At 45.3% G+C, this 23491-nt stretch overlaps 1 protein-coding gene across 3 annotated transcripts in view; it reads right to left on the bottom strand.

Moving 5' to 3' along the window:
- The window catches only part of LOC149363646 (uncharacterized), a 165982-nt gene that overhangs the window by 63164 nt on the left and 79327 nt on the right, over positions 1-23491 (bottom strand). For 2 of the 3 annotated variants that reach the window (XM_089573616.1, XM_089573614.1), the window contains exon 4: positions 20940-20978. The exons of the other annotated variant lie outside the window; for it this stretch is intronic. In XM_089573616.1, coding sequence (XP_089429742.1) covers positions 20940-20978 — 39 coding nt within the window. The remainder of the gene's footprint in view (positions 1-20939; positions 20979-23491) is intronic. 3 annotated transcript variants of the gene reach the window in all.

Raw genomic sequence — 23491 nt, 5'->3', positions numbered from 1 at the left:
ACTTTGGAGAGTCTGCCAAGCACGCGCCGACGACCTCGCATTTACGTATACACGCGGTTGGTTACACGTTAAAGCGTGCGGACAGCTTGTTGTTTTCATTTTGCAGGGAGCCCTTGGATTAAGAGCAGCTATGTTTACATAAGAGAACGTTGCACCAGGGCGGCCGCACGCATGACGAATAGAGGGGGCTGTCAACTCTTAAAGAGAGGTCAGGAAGAAACGAATTCTTTCTTTCTTTCTTTCTTTCTTTCTTTCTTTCTAGCTTTCTTTCTTTCTTTCTTTCTTTCTATCTTTCGTTCTTTCTTTCTTTCTCTCTTTCTTTCTTACTTTCTTTCTTTCTTCCTTTCTTTCTTTCTCTCTTTCTTTCTTTCCTTCTTTCTTTCTTTCTTTCTTCCTTTCTTCCTTTCTTTCTTTCTTTCTCTCTTTCTTTCTTTCTTTCTCTCTTTCTTTCCTTCCTTCTTTCTTACTTTCTCTCTTTCTTTCTTTCTTCCTTTCTTCCTTTCTTTCTTTCTCTCTTTCTTTCTTTCTCTCTTTCTTTCCTTCCTTCTTTCTTACTTTCTTTCTTTCTTTCTTTCTCTCTTTCTTTCCTTCCTTCTTTCTTACTTTCTTTCTTTCTTTCTTTCTTTCTTCCTTTCTTCCTTTCTCTCTTTCTTTCTTTCCTTCTTTCTCTCTTTCTTTCTTTCTCTCTTTCTTTCTTTCTTTCCTTTCCTTCTCTCTTTCTCTCTCTCTTTCTTTCTTTCTCCATTTATCCCTTCTTTCCTTCGATCTTTCTCCTTCTTTCTTTGCTTCTCTCTTTATTGTTTCTTCTTTTCTGTCCACCTTTCTTTCGCTGTTTCCTTCCTTCCTTCTTCGTTCCGTTACTTAGTTTCTTTATTTCCTTTTTTTGTACTACTTCCTTTTTTTCTCTCTCTGGCATCCTTTATTTTCTCTGCCTTTTCTTCTTTCTATCTTTACTTCCTTTGTTTCAGGTCATGAGGAGTGCGGTAGTTTCATATATAGCGCCTAACTTCGGACAGTACGTTGGGTGCGACCCACAATGCGTGCAAATAAACAATCCAGTAGTACTCTTCTTGTATACGTCAATCTTCTGTGGCTGATCTTCCCGGGGCGTTTAAGAGAAATTGCCCACAAGTCCATATATTAATATATGCACACGACACCTGCATTTTATTCTCAGGTTATGAGCACAAGGAACTAGCACTGATAACTCGAGGGTCCCTACAGCTTTCATCTTCGAACTGTCGGACTGTCTTTAGCTGGCAAAAAACCCGACTTCATTATGTTTCCAGGAATGGGGAGATACTATGCGGGGCTGAAGATAGAGCTCCACAAATTGTCCATTCTCCAATTTAGACACGTGCGCTTTCTTGCCGTCGTTCTTGACTTCCCACTCCAATGGCCACGAGCTGTGCACTCATTGTTCTCGTCGTTATTACCGCGCCTAAACAAATAGAACCACAGGCAAACACTGGGGAAACCATTCTTTCTCAATGGTCAGACTGTATAAAGAACTTGTTGTGAGCTTCGCAATGTATCAGCTACCATTCATTTGCCTATCAATACCACAATGTGAACGCCTAGTTAAGCCAGAATTGGCCATTAAAGAGTCTCTACTCCACACCAACAACTCCTCGCTTTCGAACTCAGCGTTGCGCTGCTTTGGCGGAAACACATTAGTGCTTGAACATTTTGAAAGAAAATTTGAACATCATCTGAAAATTGTTTACTGATATTGCATGAGCGGTATTGCATATGCCATTTTTTAATGCTGACTGCTCTGCCCGCGTCTTACCCGTGTTTGGTCCCCCCAGCGGGTGGGAGCTTCGCCATTGAAGCTGCCTTACAAAAAGCTTAGGTCTTTCTCGGCTCAACATGTGGTAATTCTGAGCGGACTCGAAACCTGCACTTCGAAGGTTAGAATCGGTCTTCCCCACCTAAAGGTTCTGCCTTCTCAGCTCGCTGCATTTGGTTCGTCAACAACACAGCAGCGGATTCTCTGCACGTTTTCACTGGACACTTTGGCATATGAGCGTCATAGTAAAATTCGGCAACACTTCAAAACAATCCTTCAAGGAGACAGTGATACACATTCTATTTCCTGTGATATCCACCCAACCAACCCTGTGTGACGAGCGTGCTGAAGGGTGCTAAAGCCGCCTTGTAGACCTTTGCATCGGGTGAGGGAGTTGTCGAAACGCCTCCTCTCTGGACTGTTGGAAACCGGTTTCGCCGCCGCTCCCACCATGCTAGCGCGAGGGACTCACGACAGTCCAGCGAACAATATCCCAGCGCCCAGGGAGCCGTTATTGCAAAGGTCTATACTACACCTCATACTTCCGAGTGCGTTTCGCACTTCGGCCTGAATGTATAAGACAGCACTGATAGACATCGCCCCGGCTGTAATCCTCTCGTAATGTTTGCGGGGATTTACAACAGTACCTTACGCGCGGCCCCGATCACGACGTGGAGCGTGCGATTGTAGTCGTTCGCCGCAGCAGGACCGGTGTGCGCATCAGGGACATCTGCAGAACACTGTCCATCAGCGTGAAAACTGCCCAGTTAGGAGGGAGGCTTCCCGCCTTCAAATACAATTCGTTAAGGATGCTGAACTGGACGGCAAATGGTGACAGTGACATTTTGACTCTTGCGCGTGTTTGAGTGCCTGGTTAGGCCTCAGAACTCAGTCACAAGCTCTTGTGTTTAATTAACATTTAATAAGTCCCTACGGCAGAGGAAAAGGCTAATACCACTTATAGCCAACAACAACGTCTACCTCTATACTTCTAGGGCAAAGTTATCTCATTGCGAAGTTACTACTTAACAGGGTCAAACCTAACCAAGTATCTTTCGTGAAGCCTGGGAGCAACTCGGGTAAGCTCTGGTTCGACGTCTACCTCTATAATCTAGAAAAGTTTTTTCAGTGCGAAAGAACTACTTAACACAGCCCCAACCAAGAATCTTGTGTGAGGCTCGGAGTAACTCGGGTAAGCTCGGGTTAGTTCGGAGGAGCGATGCGCAAGCTGCAGCCAATGGGAGGAAGCTCGGGTTAGTTCGGAGGAACGTCGCGCCAGCTGTAGCCAATGGGAGGAGGTCTTCGCGCCAGCTGCCGCCGAGTGGAGAGAGGGTGTGATGATGAAGAGCGACATACGCGGTTGCGTGCACAAGCAGATGCCAGAAAGAAGAGGCGAGGAATGGACACTTGCTTTCGCTTGTCTACTCGGTTCGCCTACGTCAAAAACCTGCCACTTTTTTATGCTGTTTTCCTCTACTTGCATCCTGCTTGCCTCCTACTGCCGAAAGATGTATTCTGTTTAAGACTGAAGGCGTCGATGCAGAACTACGTACACACTTCAGGCTACCTGATGCTCGGGATGGTGACAAAAAATTACAAGAATAGAAATAAAGAGAAAAGAAAACAAAATCAAGTGACGGCGACGATGACACACGGTATGCCTTGAGTTCCTTCTCTAGCGACTCTCTATACTGCCTGCTGCTGTATATGGTTATGGAAATCGTAGAACTGTCGGCGACGACGAAATACGAGACTGTCGAAGACGTCGTGGTAGTCGACGTATATGACGTTTGTTTCGCGAATCAAGTTTTCCGCCTGGAGCGTGAGAATTCGATTCGCGATGACCAATGCAACAGACGGGCGCAGAGCAGCAGTTCGTAGAGAACCAGTCCGCGTATCGGAACACTCCAGCTGTCAGAGAAGAATCTCTTACGACGTATTATATACCCCGTCCCGTTTTCCACAGAAAAAAAGAAGAAAACAAGAATAATATGTCGACGCTGTGTGTTGTGTAAGACGTATCGAACGAGAGCGTGAGAAGCACGACACTATCCTTCTTAAAAAGCGTTTCATTCGACGAGTGGTACCGACTTGTCGCCATTCGAATGTACAGTCGAAGGGTGATTCTGGAAGACAGATACGATTCGTTGCCAGAGGTTCATTCCTTTTTGCGCATATGTTTTGTGTACGGTGTCTCTGACGTAAAAGGACCCCGGTGGGTACACTTCACGCTTTCTTAAAACGAAGTACAGAACGAAAGGAACGTCAGGTTGTCAGAAAAATAGGAACGACAAGCGCTGTCCCTCGCTGTGAGTGCCCGTTCCTCTCTTCTTGCGCTGCTCTGATGCTGCGCTTTTTCGTTGAAGTTGGAGGGTCGGCTACTAGCCCTTCAGTATACGAACCAAGTGCGTCATATTTCCATACGCCAATGAGGAAATGTTCGCTTGTGTAACTGTACCTATCAGATTGTTTTTGCAGTGTCCTCACCGTCCTTACCAAGTCTGCACAGTTTCTGAACCGGCGGTACCGGTCGGGTACATTTAAACACCCCATGCGGCGCCCATCAAATAAAGTGACTGCGTTTACGGGGAAAAAATAATCGTGGACAGTTCAGGAAAAAGTTTTCTCTCCTGTAAGACTCGTTTATATATCTGGAGTAGCATGTCAGTCTAACAACCAGGAAGTCCTCTCCTGTATTCACTTAAGTCTCTCTCCCTCTCTGACGCAAGATTTTATTAAGGGAACCTGGGAGCAAGCTGCTCTCGTTGGAGGCCTGGCCGCGTGTATTCGCCAAAAGGGCGGCCGCGAGGTCTGTTCGCGTGAGCCCTTCAAGGAGGGCACAATCAGCTCGCTTAATTTGCGGGATCCAGTTGACCAATGAAGATCCTCCGCGTTATCATTTGCTTCAATAAGATATCCGCTGTTATGCTGAATTTTGCGTCCAAAGTACTTACAGCAACGGACATTCAGAATTATGCGAGTTTCAGCATAATGTCGCATGCAAAGCACACCGATGTTATATGCAGTATCGTCACAAGTCTCGCTTCAGTGAGCGTATATTAATTTTTTCTCCTCTATTCAATGTAAATCCAGCGCGGATAAATCGAACTCGTCTTATCTTGTCGCAACCATGCTCCTGTGATCACTTTTTGCTCGCGGAGACGTGTTGGCTAGACAGCCTGTGTGCATTTGCTTTCAGCATTAGAGCCGCGGAGCTGAGTTGCAGGGGGAACGTGAAATGAGCTTAATGGGGCCCTTCGGTCTTTAGTGCTTATTTTTCATGCCGCAGGTCTCTCATGCGGTGAAGCCAGCCTAACTAAATTCTCGTACTTGGCGTGCTTCGCTGCCGATGACATAACGCAGATGAACTCTACCTTAATGTAAATGAGATTTAGACATCTTATGATAGGCGGTGACTAGTTCGAAAGCACCATTCTCTGCGGCCTCGTTGAAAAGCAGGTTAGGGCTAGCGACGTCTAGTTGATGGTGCGCTACCGGCACGCCAGGGGGTGGCATGCCACTACGGGTATCAGGAAGGCGTCTTTCTATGATAACACAAAAGTTAGTGCCCTACTCTTTGAAGCTAGATCAGGCCTTTGAACGCGCAGCTACAAATGGAAGTTTAACCATGAATATGACAAATCGGCCATCTGTGGCAAATCTGTAGAAACAATCAAAACATCTTATTCTCTACTGTGGTGGTATTCATTCGGATGTCGATGCAGGCGCAGTCACGCTCCCTGAGGCCCTAGGGTTTAGTGATAACAATGGTCATGTGAATGAATAAAAAAAAAGCACAAAAAGCGATTGTAAGATTACTGGCTGAAAAGCAGAGAGGTGATATAATGTTAGAATGGTAGTGTTAGAATGTAATTAAAGAATATGGCAAATACATAGATGCATTTATAACATCGTTAAAGAAATATAAAGAAAACAAATTAAGGACAAAAAAGCCGAGCATGGCGGCAACTGCCGCCACCCCGTTTTAAAGGGACCGTTCTTCCATCCATCCATCCCAGCTCTTCACTAACGTGGGTGCGAGTTATCCTTGCTTCTACGTTATACATACGTTTGTCTATTGCCCTTTTTGATGTATGGAATTACCGATATGTCGACGTATTTCGCGATCTCCTTCGAGTTCGATATATCCGGGTTCGACTGTATCTTTATGGTTGACTGCAGAGATATGTCGCTCTTCTCAGTAGACCACCCCAGGCTTGAGGAGGACGGGAGATTCGAAACAAGTTGCTATCGAAGGACACAGAACTATCCCTATTTCTCGAACATCCAGACCTAACTCTTGAAGACTGATGTAGGCCTTGCGAGCCGAGTTTAAACCCAAGACGAAGCCTTTCGAAGCTTGTTATTCCGGCTTCACTGCTTCTAGAAGACCCGGTATCATGTTGTGCCAAGCGTGTAGCTTAAAATGTGGACTCGCAAAGATATAGCTTCTTTCTTTCCTTTCTTTTTACCTCTCAGAATTTCTTTCTTGTGAGTGTTTTTTTTAAATCTCTAGCGTTACTTTTATTTTATGCTCAACGCACAGGATCTGTTTACTCTCGCAAGCTTGCGCTCGAGGGACTCGCTTTATGCGCTCAGTTCCCGAGCGCAAGCTAGGAAGGTCAGTAAGCAGGATGGGATCTTGTTTACCGTAGACGTGGGAATGAAAAGAAACACCGGCGTAATGGAAAACGGGAACGTCATGTTTGGCAACCTTGCAGTTGCGGTGTCTGTTTTCCGAGGTAGTACGCGCGTTTGAAATAGGTTGATTGTTTTGTCTCTAATATCCTGCACACGTTGACTCTATCACACAATGACGATTTTTTAAAGAAAAATCGCACTTGCGGGCGAAAACAGCGACTTTGCGCAGAATTACTCTACTCTTAATTAGTAGGCCAGGTGAATATTAAGTAAGATATGAATGGCCAGGGTAAATATGAGCTTTTTTTATTGAGTGAATTTTGGATATATTTCACTGTCGAGGATGGATATGCTGTCGAGGACGATGTTCTTGCAAACTTTTCGAACGAAAGGTCGACATCTAGGGGTCACTTGCCAGAATATTTCCATTTAAGCTTGCCCATGACACTGATGTTTTTAGTGTTACGCGCTGTTTTCTTCGACACTGTGAAGCACTGTAGACAACAGAACTGGAGTAGCCGGCCAGGGGCCAATTGTACAATGGCCGTCTTCGAGCCGAATTTTGGAGTTCTTGCGTAATAAACGGCTTGACTTAAAGCTCTGAGAGGGAACCTGAGTATTTAATGTAATGATCTGCGATATCTCTGTGTACATTCTTAAAAATTTGGACAGCTCTGCACTCTGCTGCATTGGAGAATTGCGAAAACATTTGCGCTTGAACGTTAGACTTTTTTTTTCCAAGTCATTGTTGTAACGTGACACTTATCACGTGACGCTTGAATAACCTCAACTTTTTTTTAGAACTTATCGTTGTCTAACACATGCCCGCCGTACACAACACAACGCGTTCCGTTCGTGTCCCTCTAACACGCTTGCACCTTATATATATATAAGTTAAGTAAAAGGAGGAACATCGCCTCATATCAAAAAATTTATTAGGTCGACGCTGCGTCATGTGCAGCGATAGGGGACTCGCAAACCAGACATCTCTGCTAATAAATGTTTCGATATGAAGCACTTTTCCTCCTTTTACTTAACTTATAAAGATGGTTTGGATTGGTTTATGAGGTTTAACGGCCCAAAGCGACTCAAGCTATAAGGGACGCCGTAGTGAAGGGCTCCGGAAATTTCGACCAACTGGGGTTCTTTAACGTGCACTGACATCGCACAGCACACGGGCCTCTAGGATTTCGCTTCCATCGAAATTCGACCGCCGCGGCCTGGATCGAACCCACGTATTTCGGGTCAGCAATATATATATATAGTTTAGCGATTGTAAGAATGTTTTCGTGAGCAAACATTGTGTTTCATATCATTTAACGTGTGTGGCCCATAGATACAGTTGCGCATGGCGATAACCTAATGCAGCGATTTCAAATCGCAAGAACTCAAATTATAGTGCAACATTAGGCACGTGGATGGAAAAAAAACGGCAGGCGCGGATTGATTGTTAATGCGAACGCATTATACGACTCATGCCAAGGACAACCCGGCAACAAAAGTTGTCCGCAAAATTTGCCCACAAAGTGTACCCACAGGAAGTTGTACCTCTCACGTGACCTCATTCGAAAAAAATTCGCCGGCAGGCCCTCTGCGTGCTAGTGTGGCACGCAACGCATATGCCACGAATGGTTTTTTTTCTTTCATGGTATTTATTCTACATGGTTATGTACAGAAAGGATATATATACATAATCATGTGCAATAAATACCATGAAAGAAAAAAAAAAACATTCGTGGCATAAGCGTTGCTTGCCAGACTTGCACGCAGAGGGCCTGGGTTGGACCCCCAATGGAGCGATTTTTTTTTCGAATGAGGTCACGTGAGAGGTACCACTTCCTGTAGGTGCACTTTGTGGGCACATTTTGCGGACAACTTCCGTTGACGGTTGTCCTTCGCATGAGTCATATAATAAGCTGGCGTTAATAACCACTCCGCGCCTGTAATTTTTTTTCCAACCACACTGCGTCAAAGCCTTGGAAGCGAGTGATTAACGTTGGATTAGTTAAGAGTGTTTCTGATTTGAAATTGCCGTATCATGTTATCGCCAGTGCAACTGTAGAAGCCTCTCACGTTAAATGATACGAAAAACAATGTTTGCTCACAAAAACGTTCTTACAATCGCTACAGCGCTCTGTTACTCGACCGCGTAGATTCCCAACCAAACTGGCATTCCTCTACTGATTCGCTCGGCGTAATTCGGTCCACCCCCCTGTGTTCGTTCTCTCCAATGTCGCGCCCAGAGCACAGAAAACACACAACCGCGCACACGTACTGGTTCCTGGAAGGTCGTTCCATTGTAGCTTGAAACAAAACTCAATGAGGAATGGAACCTGCACTGAGCTCGCCGCTTCTCTGGGTTCTAATCTAAACGCTACTGTTACCTTCGGTCGTAAAGGATCGGGGGATGGTCTCACAACAGAAAGAAGACCTGCTTGCTTAGGGAGCGATTTCGGAGAACTCGTAGTAATTAGCCGGGCATCTCAGCTACTGTCAAGTTAGGCGTCGTAATTGGCTAGTTCATTGTTTTCTCCGTAACACTAGAGGAAAGTTTAACGCCTTGAGCTCTTCAATGACAGAGGCGAGGTGTGTAGGCTTAGGAGTACCGCATGTTTCTTCGTGTCGCAGAGTAGGGTGTCGCGCCGATGCCTCAGCTTATTGTTTCTGTTGTTAGATTAGCTGAGCACAACGCCCCCATTGGTTATACGAATGCGAAATTCATTAGAATTGCCGGATTTCGGTTTACTTAGCCTCCTATAGATACCGACGCTTTGCTCTTCACTATAGGAAGCTCAAGATATGCACACATGAATAAGTTCGAATGCCCGACAAAGAACATTCGTTGTTTACCGCGTACACGCGCACGGTTATCCATTTGGGACATAAAGCTTTTTTTATAAATGGTCAAACGTGGCCTCCGCGTATCATTTGGGGGTTAGTTAAATACTGAAATAAAATTAAAACTTTTATTCCACAGCTGGGAAAACTACACGTGCAACACTCTGGAAACCCTGCTACCCCCTTGGAAGAGGGAAGGGGGCAGGTAAAATGGTGCCTGTAGGTAAAATGGATGTAAATGGGTACGTGTAGGTAAAATGAAAAACAACGGGTGCACTTGGCAAAAAATTGCGAGGACACTTTGGCATCTAAAGTGTTGAGAGGCGAAAACCGCGGACACTATGCCGTGACGACTTCCGATGGACGTGACGTCCCACCGTTCCCGTGGCTGCCCAAATAATACATCTTTCGGGGATCTTAAGTGTTAATTACACTTAATTACACAATTTGTCATCTAATTTGACACAAATTCGACGTTTTTCCGACCATCTTGTGACAATTTTCACTATGCCGTGACGACTTCCGGTGGATGTGACGTCACACCGTTCCCGTGGCTATATCGACATCCGCAGCATTTCGGCGCAATTTCGACATTTTTGCCTATATTAAATTAACTAATTATTTGACACTCATGAAACTTCGCTTCAAGGTTCATTTTTTCTTCCTCTATCTGACGCAACCATTGGTTTTCTCCTACATTTTCTAGTTCCTGAATTAAACGCGTGTGACGCCCTTTGTTAACGGACGACAGCATGAGCCATTAAAGGCTTTCGCCTTAAAACGTTTTTTTTTCGACGGCGTTCACGTCTATATATATATATATATATATATATATATATATATATATATCATAAACTTTGAGCAGAGCGGACACGAGTTAAATAAAACTCTAGCTGGGGCCCAACTCATCCATTCCATTCCAACTCATCACAAAAAGAAACGCACACATACACACAATGAATACTGACATGAGTGAAACCAAGCCTGCGACTTTACCGACGAAGCGCTGTATATACCTTTCGAGCGTCTGCGCGGCGGTGATTGCGCTCTCCCACTCGAGCTCGGCTTGGCTTTGACTCGGCTCAACCCGACTCGGCTCGTTTAATTTCGCGGCTCATCATTCACAGCCACGCAACACCGCGACCTCAGCTATAGCGGTGCGGACAGAAGAGCCGCAGAGAAAGAGAGAGAGAGAGAGAACAACGGGGGAAGGCACTCGAGGTCGTCCGCGAACTTTCAAACGAGCCCCACCGGGCGATGCTTGGTCGACGACGACGAGAGGCAAACTCGTTAGACATAAATTCCCGGATGCGGCGCTTCATTAACCAGCACGCTCACCGTGCTCAGAGCTGTCGTTAACGCCGTCGCTGTACTCGCGAGCGGCTGGCGGTTGTTTCGTTGAAACATAAAATAAAATAGCCTCGGCCGTATGCGTTCTGTGCTCGAGAAGAAGTATCCTCGGAATGTGCGCATGCCCATATAAACGCACGGAATGAGGCGCTCCAAACTCGCGGGTGTGGTGCGCATACGGGACGCTTCAGTGCGCTGAGTGCGCGGTATATACAGGGAGCGGCAGCCACCCTGCGGTACCAGAGCCTTTGTTGCTCTTTTCGCGCACTGCACCACCGCGAATATACTTTTCTTTTCTAGTTGAACCAACCCACAGCGTTCTATTTCGTTCAGCCCTTCCCTGCCCCTCATTCTCGCATTCCTCATACTACAGGTATTTAGAGTTGAGGCGGCAGGCGCTGGGCTCAGCTAAGCATTGTGCGATTAATTTATTCGCGACAGTATAAACACGGTAAATATGGAGGACCGCGTAAATGAAGACTACCAACGAAGCGGCTAAGCACGTGTAGCGCCAATATTAACGAGAAGATATTTCACCAGTAGTTTCTCTGTAAGTATTCCGCCGCGGTGGCTCAGTGGTTATGGTGCTCGGCTGCTGACCCGAAAGACGCGGGCTCGATCCCGGCCGCGGCGGTCGAATTTCTATGGAGGCTAAATTCTAGAGGCCCGTGTGCTGTGCGATGTCAGTGCACGTTAAAGAACCCCAGGTGATCGAAATTGCCGGAGCCCTTCTCTACAGCGTCCCTCGTAGCCTAAGTCGCTTTGGGACGTTAAACCTTCATAAACCTTAAACCAATCTCCGTAAGTGCGGGTGGCAATCAAGCATTTTACTTTTTTAAAGTAGTTTTTATTTCCCCAAATAACGCCGGCAAGACATTTCCAACTCCACTGCAGAAGTAACAATAAAACTAGTTCTTCTGTGCGAACTAAGTCTTACTTTTCATATGGGAAAGGTTCGCTTCTCCTCCGTGTAGTGGAGCATTCAAGGCTCCCGACAAGCTGAAAATTCCCGTAAGGTGAGGGGAACCCTTCTCCTAGCCTTTCAATGCACTGTGACCTTTAAGGGCGCCGTGACTCACGGGTGCTGCACCATGCAAGTGGCCCAAAAGCAGACCATAAGGTCTGAAGCTTATCGACCAAAACTGTAGGTTTTGGTCGATAAGCAACTGTTTACGTGCCAGCCGCCGCGGTGCCGAGAAAAGGTGTGGAATTCATACTTTTTCACTGTCTTCTTTTTTTAATTACGGCGTCTATGCTTACGTGTAAATGAGCATAATCCGTCTTTCTCACAAGGCTGCTCTGCGCATGCGAGCCTCTTCTCCTCCAGCTCCACTGGTTGAAAATGAAACCGGCTGGTCCTTCTGCGCATGCGCAGTTCGTGTTAGTGACAGGCGCATGCGACAGATGGCGGCAGCTGTCAAGCACACACTTGCCACTTCCCAGGCGCAGCTGACTCCTCGTGGAACCAGATCGCGCCTGCGTTTGCGTTTGTTTTCAGCCCGCAGCAGAAGAATTTTCACCACCCCCCAGATGGCGCCACATATTGTGAAAAGAGCGCATTAGGGCCGGTACAGAGATTTTACGTGATGCGGATGTACGGAAAAAAAATTAATATCGGTACGGTCACGCAAGCAAGTAGCCTGAAATGCCTGCAGGCTCCATCCGCAGGCGTCAATGGCAGGCGACTGGGCCTCGAGGGCGGCGCTATAGTAAGTTTGTTCACGGCCACACACGTCGCCTAATCGTTTGCTGGCGACTGAACGTACTTAAAATCATGCAAAACATACATACGTCAGGTGTCCCCTTACCATTCTAACCTGCGACAGTTAGTCACGCTGCAGGGTAGGTACTCTGCCGCTTCTATATTGTTCCTACTGGTGTCTACTCTAAATGGCAGCGAAGACTTCAACGCACGATGATGTGACAGCAACCAGCGCTCGCACTGTACTTTTCGGAAACAAGCAAACCAGGGGTTCGAAGTAGCGGTTGCGCAAATATACTCTTCCACATCTCCCACGAAGTGAAAAAATAATTTAAAAAAATATGCACAGATGGCACAGCTGTATGCATGTCTCACATACATACAACTGGCAAAAATTGCACTCAGAATAACTCCAGGAATTGAATGACATCACTTTCAAGCCGTTTAGACTACTGGTTTGGTAAAAAAAAGGGGGGGGGGGCACACAGTTGTTCCAATGACTTCGCAAAAAGGCCTCAAATTTGAGATGTGTCCTAACCTCACACCTTTGGACGTATTAGGCAACTTGTACTAGAATTGGAAATTGCTTAAAGAAGTATCATGAGGCAACTAACTGACGGGAAAGGCTTAAAAGCTCTAAGTTTTTCAAAGCTTCTTTTTTTCCTGGCCTAGAAGTAAACACATGCAAAACATGGTGTAGGCCCAACAGAGAGAAATAAAAACACGCTCAGGAGCATGTTCGACAGTTCGCTAGTACAGCGCACGCAAAAAATGTGTTATGTAGGTGATCAAGGCGGAAAGCTGGGCTAGTTGGTTTGACATAGTTAATTAAAAGACTAGCGCATAAAACTAGGACAAAGACAGAGAAGGAGACAGGACGAGCGCTAAACATCAACTAAAGGTTTACTACACCAAACATGTACTTAAAACACTTCAGTGGCACATGCGCACACTGCGTTACAAAAAACTAATCAAGAAGTGGCAAACTGTTTCGCAGATACATGGTTTCTTTCCTGGTCAGGGCAAGTGACGTCGTGCTTACACACTTGTCACCTTCCCTCATAATGTGATAAGCCTCACAAATCTCGCGACCTAACCTTGTGCCTCCCCTACCAAGCACACACGTGGCATCAAACGCCGGCACGCACCCGCACCGCTTACAATGCGTAGCCAAATGGCTGCCCCCCGCCAATGAATCCACCAGCGTGCGATGCTCTCGTAGCCGTTCATTTAGGCAGCGTCCAGACTGTCCCACGTAGCATCTACCGCATGAGAGGGGTATGCGGTATACAATGCCAGCAGTGCACGGAACGAACTTGCACACGTGTTTTATGGTGCATACCGGTTTCCTCTTCTCATTGACGGCTTTGCACATGCGCACCAGCTTTTCGGGGGCGGTGAACATGACGTCCACACCGCACTTCCCTCCAACTTTCCTCAGCCGGTGCGAAAGCTGGTGCACGTACGGTATAGCCGTACGCCTGAGCCTTTTGGCACTTTCTCCGGCGGCCACGCCAGGGCGGCCACCTGCCCTGACTTCCTTCAAGAGGCATTCCGCCACAGCCATCACTGTGTCATTAGGGAAACCGGCCTTCTTCAACCGGTGCACTTGCGCTTGCAAGCTGTCCTCAATCTTATGCTGGCAGGACTTCTCGAGAGCACCCCGCAGGCAATTTTTTGCAATCCCCCGTTTTCCCAATTTAGAATGGGCCGAATTATACGCTAAAATTTCTTTTTTTGTGCGAGGCTGGTACGACCAACAGATGTGCCCAGTGCCAAAGAACAAACTTAGCTCGAGGAACTGGAGGCACCCGTCCACTGGAACTTCATGCGTGAACCTCAGCTTGCCAGAACAATCACCGAAAATCTCTAAAACACTTTTTACAACCTGTGGTTTGTCGCTCTCGTTGTTAACATGCATAAACACAATAAAGTCATCCACGTACCTAAAACACTTAACAACACGCTTTTCGTCTTCAATGCACGCTGCAACGCGCTTGTCAAACTGTCCTAAAAAGATTTCACTAAGAATCGGGGCTATGCAAGACCCTATGCAAATGCCATCTTTTTGCACAAACAATCGGTCATCAAAACAAATGTAAGTGGATGAGAGGTAACACTTAACTAAGGCTATAAAGTCATTTACCGAAACCCCGCTACTATTCTGAAACTTCACAGCCCCCCAGCTTTCAATCCGCTCTCTTACTGCATCTAACAACTCTTTTTGTGGTATGGAATAGAATAGCTCCTCAACATCAACTGAAAACGCGAAATTAGCTCCTGAAGCACCACCTTGCGCTGCCAAAAATTCTATCACATCCTTTGAGTTGCGCACTCGAAAAGGGTCTTCTACGTCTAGTTGGCTAAGGTGCTCTAGTAGGTATTTTGACACCAGGCCTTGCCAGGCTTCTTTCTCTGATACAATAGCTCTGAGAGGCATGCCCTCTTTGTGTGTCTTCGCAGAAAAGAAAGTCTGTTAATTAACTATGTCAAACCAACTAGCCCAGCTTTCCGCCTTGATTGCATTGATTTCTCGTACATCGGGCCCTGTTCTTCCTTCTTTTATGTGTAGTGATCCTTCAGTTACCTATGTGAACCTAATAGCAATAACTACTTATCGGGCAAGAGTGCTTTCCTTCGCCCTCAAGAATGGACTGGTACCGCCTGAGGTGCAAGCCTTGTTCCATCCCTGCCAAGCGTCCGTGCGACATACTAGAAGAATCACCAAGATCTTCCGTGCCGAACTTTGGAGACACATCCGGTATTTCCAGCTGTGCTTGCGTGTGCATGCCGCGACCAGGACAAGCTGCAAGGTAACCTGTGATGCAATGATCAGGACTTGGGCTAGGGAGGCAGCTAATGTTACCGAGTTCCTGTGGTCTTGTGGGCTGCCATCTCTGTGTGCTTGGAAAAAAGCGGAAGAGGACTCTCAAAATGTTCCTAAGAAGGAAGTGTTGTGTTTAGCAGAATGTGGTCTCCCTGATAAAGTTCGAAGGGTTTTGAGCTGCGGGCCTAAATTTTGTAATGAAGTTAACGAGACCCCGCTCGGTCTCCTTACCATGGTTAGGAAAGTAGGGCAATGTGCAGACGTGGAAGAGAAAGCTAGATGTATTTCCGAAGGTGTCGACTGCTTGTTAAGTAAAAAACCATGTCCACGTGTGGAAACGCTAGCAGTGAGCAATACAGTTCATTACCTCAAAAGGAATAATCTTTCTTTATTGACTGCAGATAAAGAGGGGGGATTCGTCGTGTTGCCGAAAACAATGTATCATGAAAAGGCTATGCAGGCTATTGACAAGAACTTTGTTCTCCTAAAAAGATCTGGCAGGAAAGTAAAGGCTGAGGCATTAAAGGTTTGCGAACAGATCAATTTGACAGGACTTCATAAGTCAGTTAAAGCAGCGAATGAGCAGGGGCTGAACGTTTTCTTTTCTGCGAAGACACACAAAGAGGGCATGCCTCTCAGAGCTATTGTATCAGAGAAAGAAGCCTGGCAAGGCCTGGTGTCAAAATACCTACTAGAGCACCTTAGCCAACTAGACGTAGAAGACCCTTTTCGAGTGCGCAACTCAAAGGATGTGATAGAATTTTTGGCAGCGCAAGGTGGTGCTTCAGGAGCTAATTTCGCGTTTTCAGTTGATGTTGAGGAGCTATTCTATTCCATACCACAAAAAGAGTTGTTAGATGCAGTAAGAGAGCGGATTGAAAGCTGGGGGGCTGTGAAGTTTCAGAATAGTAGCGGGGTTTCGGTAAATGACTTTATAGCCTTAGTTAAGTGTTACCTCTCATCCACTTACATTTGTTTTGATGACCGATTGTTTGTGCAAAAAGATGGCATTTGCATAGGGTCTTGCATAGCCCCGATTCTTAGTGAAATCTTTTTAGGACAGTTTGACAAGCGCGTTGCAGCGTGCATTGAAGACGAAAAGCGTGTTGTTAAGTGTTTTAGGTACGTGGATGACTTTATTGTGTTTATGCATGTTAACAACGAGAGCGACAAACCACAGGTTGTAAAAAGTGTTTTAGAGATTTTCGGTGATTGTTCTGGCAAGCTGAGGTTCACGCATGAAGTTCCAGTGGACGGGTGCCTCCAGTTCCTCGAGCTAAGTTTGTTCTTTGGCACTGGGCACATCTGTTGGTCGTACCAGCCTCGCACAAAAAAAGAAATTTTAGCGTATAATTCGGCCCATTCTAAATTGGGAAAACGGGGGATTGCAAAAAATTGCCTGCGGGGTGCTCTCGAGAAGTCCTGCCAGCATAAGATTGAGGACAGCTTGCAAGCGCAAGTGCACCGGTTGAAGAAGGCCGGTTTCCCTAATGACACAGTGATGGCTGTGGCGGAATGCCTCTTGAAGGAAGTCAGGGCAGGTGGCCGCCCTGGCGTGGCCGCCGGAGAAAGTGCCAAAAGGCTCAGGCGTACGGCTATACCGTACGTGCACCAGCTTTCGCACCGGCTGAGGAAAGTTGGAGGGAAGTGCGGTGTGGACGTCATGTTCACCGCCCCCGAAAAGCTGGTGCGCATGTGCAAAGCCGTCAATGAGAAGAGGAAACCGGTATGCACCATAAAACACGTGTGCAAGTTCGTTCCGTGCACTGCTGGCATTGTATACCGCATACCCCTCTCATGCGGTAGATGCTACGTGGGACAGTCTGGACGCTGCCTAAATGAACGGCTACGAGAGCATCGCACGCTGGTGGATTCATTGGCGGGGGGCAGCCATTTGGCTACGCATTGTAAGCGGTGCGGGTGCGTGCCGGCGTTTGATGCCACGTGTGTGCTTGGTAGGGGAGGCACAAGGTTAGGTCGCGAGATTTGTGAGGCTTATCACATTATGAGGGAAGGTGACAAGTGTGTAAGCACGACGTCACTTGCCCTGACCAGGAAAGAAACCATGTATCTGCGAAACAGTTTGCCACTTCTTGATTAGTTTTTTGTAACGCAGTGTGCGCATGTGCCACTGAAGTGTTTTAAGTACATGTTTGGTGTAGTAAACCTTTAGTTGATGTTTAGCGCTCGTCCTGTCTCCTTCTCTGTCTTTGTCCTAGTTTTATGCGCTAGTCTTTTAATTAATTATGTAGGTGCTTCGTTTCGCGTTTGCCCGCACTCGAAGCAAGCGGAACGCATGTGTCCGCTGCTGCAAAAATGGCTAAGATGGACTGAGTTTCTGAACAAAAAAATGTAAACCAAACCAAACTACCTCTGTGAGGTATTACTGCGGTGAATGTTTGCCAGCAGGTGTGATTTTCTGAGACGCCATTTATCTTGCGCTGTTGCCCTCTTCCCTGTCATTACATATGCGAGCAAAGCAGCTGGGTTTAACACTGTTGCCTTTTTTCATGCTTCCTTCATATGCAGCCCCGTTTAACCTTTGCTGTGTGTTTCTTTAATTCTGTTCACAATTCGTCGTTCCACGAAAATTTTGCACTGCCTGCACTGGATTTTCTCTTATCGCAGCCTACTAATACCTAAAAATTTTATCTAATTACGTGTTCAAATCTGTTGGTTTCACAATAGTTAAGTTCTGGAGCTCCCTAACGACTGATATGAAGTTTCTGACAATCTTTTCATTGTTGAAAAAATGCCTTCGATCTTCATCTTCACTTCATGCAGTTTGATTGCCTAATTTTTGTTTGCATCATTTGTCCTATTTTCTACGCAGTTATTGCGTTGCTGATCGGTGTGCTTCGTAATTTGCTATCGAGAAAGTTCTTCTCCGTATACGCCATTTCTGCTTAATCGCTGGTTTTCACTAATAAACATCAGTACCAGTTCTGCTTATTCGCTGGTTTTCACTACCTGTTCTTGTTTTTATAGCTATAGCTGTTTGAGTTAATCTTTGTTTCTGAAAACTTCGCACAGTTCTACACTTATTCTACTTGTGCTTTTCCATTTTTTTTATGTTAACACGTCAGGCGCGCATGCGCATGCGCATGCATTCCTGGATTTTGTCGATTATCAGAGATCCCTTTGGAGTGGTGTACTTCGGGACCTGTTGCTGCAATTACTCACTTTGTGCGTAATGTTTGCGATACATCTTTGTTAACAAATAAGAAGTAGTTAATGCGGCCGAAAAAAACACTTCGCGACATGAGCGTAGTTCTTTTGTGGCAATGTTATAACACTTGAATTTTCTGTTCAAGAGGCGCCTCAAACAAAGAAATCCTCGAAGTCTTCAGTGATCCCTGCATCAGTGTAAAGTTGCTTTCCTCTAGAGGTAAAGACTAGAGATCGGCACATAACGATGTGAAGCGTACGGCTTACTCGTATTGTTCGTAGAAGAGCTCAGCGCGTGCAAGCGAGCATTCGAGGAAATGTCTAAACAGTGCTTGGCCGAACGCTTTAATACTTTTTTAAGAAATCTTTGGTGATCCTCCTTCTTTTTATCCTGTAAACATTTGTGTTCGGTATTGCTTCCTGCATTTTGTTGTTGTTTTTACTGCTTTCCCTGTCTGACACTAAAAAGGAAAGTGACTGACGGTCACTTGACTAGTACGCTGTCCAATCAGGATGGCTGAAGGGAACGCTTTCCATAATCAAGAATTCCGGACAAGCGATTACAGTTCCTTTGGCGGCCACCACGAGGCGCACGGATTTGAATATTAAGAAATATTGCGATGACATCATCCGTGATGTCAGAAAGGAAAAGAATAATCGAGCGGATGCAGAACAGAACATTCCGTTAAGCTTAGCGGGACTGGCTCGGCGGCGCGGTCCCGAAGTCTTGATAATGCTAGATAGAGGTCGTCAAACAATCAGAAGGCATGGCGCAGTGACTAAGAAGCCCGTTAAATACCGCCTTCAGCCAGCTGGAGCCGACTTGATAACTAGTTCCCATCACTGCCCAAAAGACTATCATCATCGCCAGTCTTCACTATCATCATCATCAATATATCAGTTGAGTACACTTGAGGATAAAAAGCCTCTCTCTTTCTCTTTTCACTCAATGCGAGCTCGATCTGTACTGCCCGGTTCTGTTTGAGTAACTGCGTCTACACGCATTCCGTATGCGTATCAGCAACGGCAGACACTCTGTTAATTACCCGTAACGGACATTCAGTCCCTTTTCCTTGTATTCAGGCTTAGTCTGCTGGAATTTTGTTTCGAAAAAACAGAGAACCACTTTGGCAAGGCTCTGAAGGTGCACGGCCAGTATTTAATATCCTATTTTTCAGCGCTGTAAGCCGATAAGACGTGGCAAAGGAAACTTTTTCAGGGCTGAAAAACAGTTTGGTTGCTCGAGTTTCATGATTTCGTACTTTCTTTGTAAGCGCAACGCAGAAGACTGGACCGAAGGTGAATGCTAGATAAGAGCCGGTGTTTTCTTTCCCCCTGTGGTGGAATAAGAAAATAATCTATAAAAAATGCGTAGTATCAGGCGCTGGCTGGCAGGTAGCCCTCTCTTGGAGAACATTTTCTGTAATAACTTTCTGCTTAAATTCTTGCAGCTTACACAACCACCACAGAGCGGCAAGGCAAGGGCTCTCACTTAGAGCACATGCCCTAACTGAACTTTATCTAGAAACAAATTGTGAGTTACAAAATGCGCATTTACGAGAAGCTCTAAATCTAGCATAAACTGAAACCCTAGCTCGCGCATCCGTTTTGCGCACGCCGAGCTCGAAACTCAGCTTGAGGAATATTGTACAGTGGGAAAAATAAATACAAATATATTCTCACGTAAAATTTAAGAACCGCGCGCATGTACCCCTGAGAGCTCTCTCGTATTCTGTGATCTGTCTGCGTATTTATGGATGGCGTCCTGGAAAACATTTGCCCAGACTAAGGCTGTCTTAGGTTCTACAGAAACCACGTTTTTTTTTCCCAAAAAGTTAACGAAACTGTGTAGTATTTCAACGGATGATGTGAATGGCACAGAAGTGAAAGAAATGAGACTTCTGGAGCGTGTCCTGTGCACTAGCTTTTACTCAACTATAAATGTTCTTGGCACACACGCACTCTCTTGGATGTCTTGCCTGAATGGCGTTGTTTTCCATGGGAAATCACATTGGTATAACGCTTAACATTTTTTCAGAAGCGTATATTTTTTTTTTAAATGACGTATGGTAAGTAATTCGAGCACGTGGCAGTAGGTTCATTATTTGTATTACTTTGGAAGCAGGACCTCCACAGACTACCCCCCACCCCCCTCCGACCGTCCTGTATATCAACATTCATATATGTTGCACAATGAATTTCATTAGAAATTAAAATTTTTCGAGCAGCCGCCTTTGCAGGCTTGAAAGTGCTTGTACTTACGTCTTCACTAGAGTAACATGCTGTGCAATATATGCAGTTCTTGTCAATTCAGACTGCATTTCTTGCACGCGCAGTTGAATGTTGTCACTCTGTGTATAAACAATTTGGCAAACAAAATTGATGCGCTTGGCAGTGAATCGTCGTTTAACTCAGGCGCATAATTTGTATAGTTGGCTTTCAGATCGCGCAGCCGACATGGCCGCACGCTTCGCAGGCGTAGAAAATACACGTGTCACGAAGGTCGTGTCACTCACGTCCACGAGGCCAAGGTTATGTGCATCACCTTGGATCGTAGACCGGCGTCATAAAGGAACATTTGCGGGCAAAAGCTTCTGAAACTCATGGCGGAGCGTACGTACACTTCTTTGAAGGCTGTTTGGGCGTTTCCCGTTTGCATCCTGCAATAGATGAGAGTGACGCTTTGAAACTTTCTCCTTATGTATAGCGCTGTCCGTGAGTGCTAAAGCGTGAAGGATACAGCGTAAGAGGTTGCGCACGGAATTAATTTTTTTTCAGAAGCACGTGCTTTCTGGTATCACGGTAGGAAAGATCTTACTCTTATAAATATGTAAGTGACATAGCGGTACTTCGTCAACTTCTGGGCGTGGCAAAGGTGTTGTATTCGTGACTTTGGCCGGGCCATACGTACAAGACAGACGTCTATGTCACAGAATAATTCTGCTGTATAATAAAAACTGTTGCCGATATATATATATATATATATATATATATATATATATATATATATATATAAATATAATTGAGGGGGGAATGAGGGGATCGTTATACATATGTGAGAGAAGCCAACAGCCACAGAAACCAAGGGACACAGAGGACTTCTTTTTTATTATTATTATATATTTATTTTGTGCTGTTGATCAATGGGGAATATTACTAATTATGTTATCGCTTAACGATAATTGATTAGAAAAGCAGAAGAAAAAACGACATGGGGCCGGTGGGAACCGAACCCACACGTGGACGTGTGCAAGATATATGCTGATAGGAAAACGCATAGTAAATGTGATATCTCTCTCCGTTTGTGTTCTCCTTATTTTTGGTATCGAATATCAGATTACATTGCACTTATCCTCAGCTGATTGCTGGCACTAGCAGCTGAGCTTGTGAAGCTTTAATGGCCGAAAAGTAATTATCTGACTCCATCTTCTAATAGATACTCTTCACTAGCAGCTTGTTTAATATAAATGTCTTTAGAGTGAAGTTGTGCAAAACCTAGATTATAACGGACATGACTGATGATCTAAGTTGATTTGCAAAGGTCCCGCATTTGCTTGTTGCAAGAAAGAACTTATGTATTCAGGTCTGTAGTTAGATCTGTGGTTCTAATTAATATCGAACAGTTGGCAACGCTGGAGTAGTAGAATTCTGCGCAGATAGCCTGTAACGTCTATAAGACTTTACACAGTATGTTGTCGGCACCCATGGTTTAAGCACTGCTTGTGTTGTGAACACAATAAGGTGTGGGTTTGGGCTGGGTGGTAATCCACGCTGGACAGAAAGCATACAGAAAAGTCAAAGAGAAGTGAGGAGCACCGGCACGCCCTGTATTCTGTAGGAAACGCGTGTCGTTTTTCAAGCGTTTACGTCATCAGATGCAGCTGATGTTCCCGCACAGATGTTGGTTTCGTCAGGTGCGGACGCAAGTGTTGCACGATGGATTATCGCGACGCAGCGTTCAGCTTAGCTAGACGGCTCATCGCTACTTATAATTCAGCCAGCTTGACAAAAAAAAATTTACAGGGAATGAAAAAAAGAACAACATATATAAAGTGGCCTTAAATTATGACAGCATTTGGGATTTTTGTCTCCGTGCTGACACTCACCCACTAAGAAAAAATTATTTGTCGATTTCAACTTTGCGAATTTTAACACAGAATGCTGGACTTGGAGAAGAAAAAATGAAATAGAAACTAACGATGTTGACGATAAAGAGAGAGAAAAAAAAGCCTATTGAAATTCGCGAGTACCATTGTGAATCAGCCTGCCGAGTGATGCATCGTGTAGGACAATTGCTACAAAGACGTCAGAGGAGCGCAGCGGTACTAAGTTTTCTTTTCTTTTTTTGTAGTCATTGTGTTAAGACTAGAGATACTGTGACGTATCTTCTGCGAAACACACTCCGGAAGGGAGCGCTGCATTTTTATACTGTCTAGGAAAGGCCTGCGTTTTCTAATGCCGGCGCTGTAACGTTAGGAACGCTAGTTCCGCAGACATGTACTCTGTTTTTACTGTATTAAGGCTATAGGAAACCAGAAAAACTACGTAAAAAAAAGAGAAAAATGCTGAGTCAGCGTATGAGTAGCGAGCGTTAGCACTATCGAAGGAATACTGCGACCTTAGCCATCTTCGCTATATCCGGTACAAAAAATTCGTTATATCCGGATATTTACCCTTTTGATACCAACATATACAGCGCAAGAAGACAAATCGTTAGACGCCACTTGGAATGTTCTACGTCAATTAGTTTGGCCGTAATGGACGTTTGAAGTTTCAATAATGTCACGGTTTCGGGAAACAAAGGTCGCCACTGCTAATCTCTGTGATAAACTACGCTTTGATTCGACTCGTAATCTTATGCTTTATAATGCCTTGAATCGTTTGATACCACTGCGAATATTCTAGGCAAATTAGGTGGTCCACAATCTGTGTAGCAATCGTACCACCCACTGGTCTCACTTGAACAACCCTGTGTTACATGCTAACGCGACCTTGAGTAATGTTAGTCTTAGAGCTAATGCCGTAGAAGTAAAAAAAAAAAAAGATCGTGATGCATCCTTGTTCTAGAAGTGAATAAATTAAACAGTCACGACGTATGACACCTTGTATGTTCGCGGAACGAACAATCTGAACGCATAAAAATTAATTGCAACTTGAAGTAAAAGCGCTAGCT

This window comes from Amblyomma mixtum, chromosome 2 (assembly GCF_055824585.1).
Source record: "Amblyomma mixtum isolate Tamu chromosome 2, ASM5582458v1, whole genome shotgun sequence".
NCBI classification, from domain to species: domain Eukaryota; kingdom Metazoa; phylum Arthropoda; class Arachnida; order Ixodida; family Ixodidae; genus Amblyomma; species Amblyomma mixtum.
Note: the sequence above shows the minus strand (reverse complement) of the source record. Positions and strands in the feature narration are given on the sequence as shown.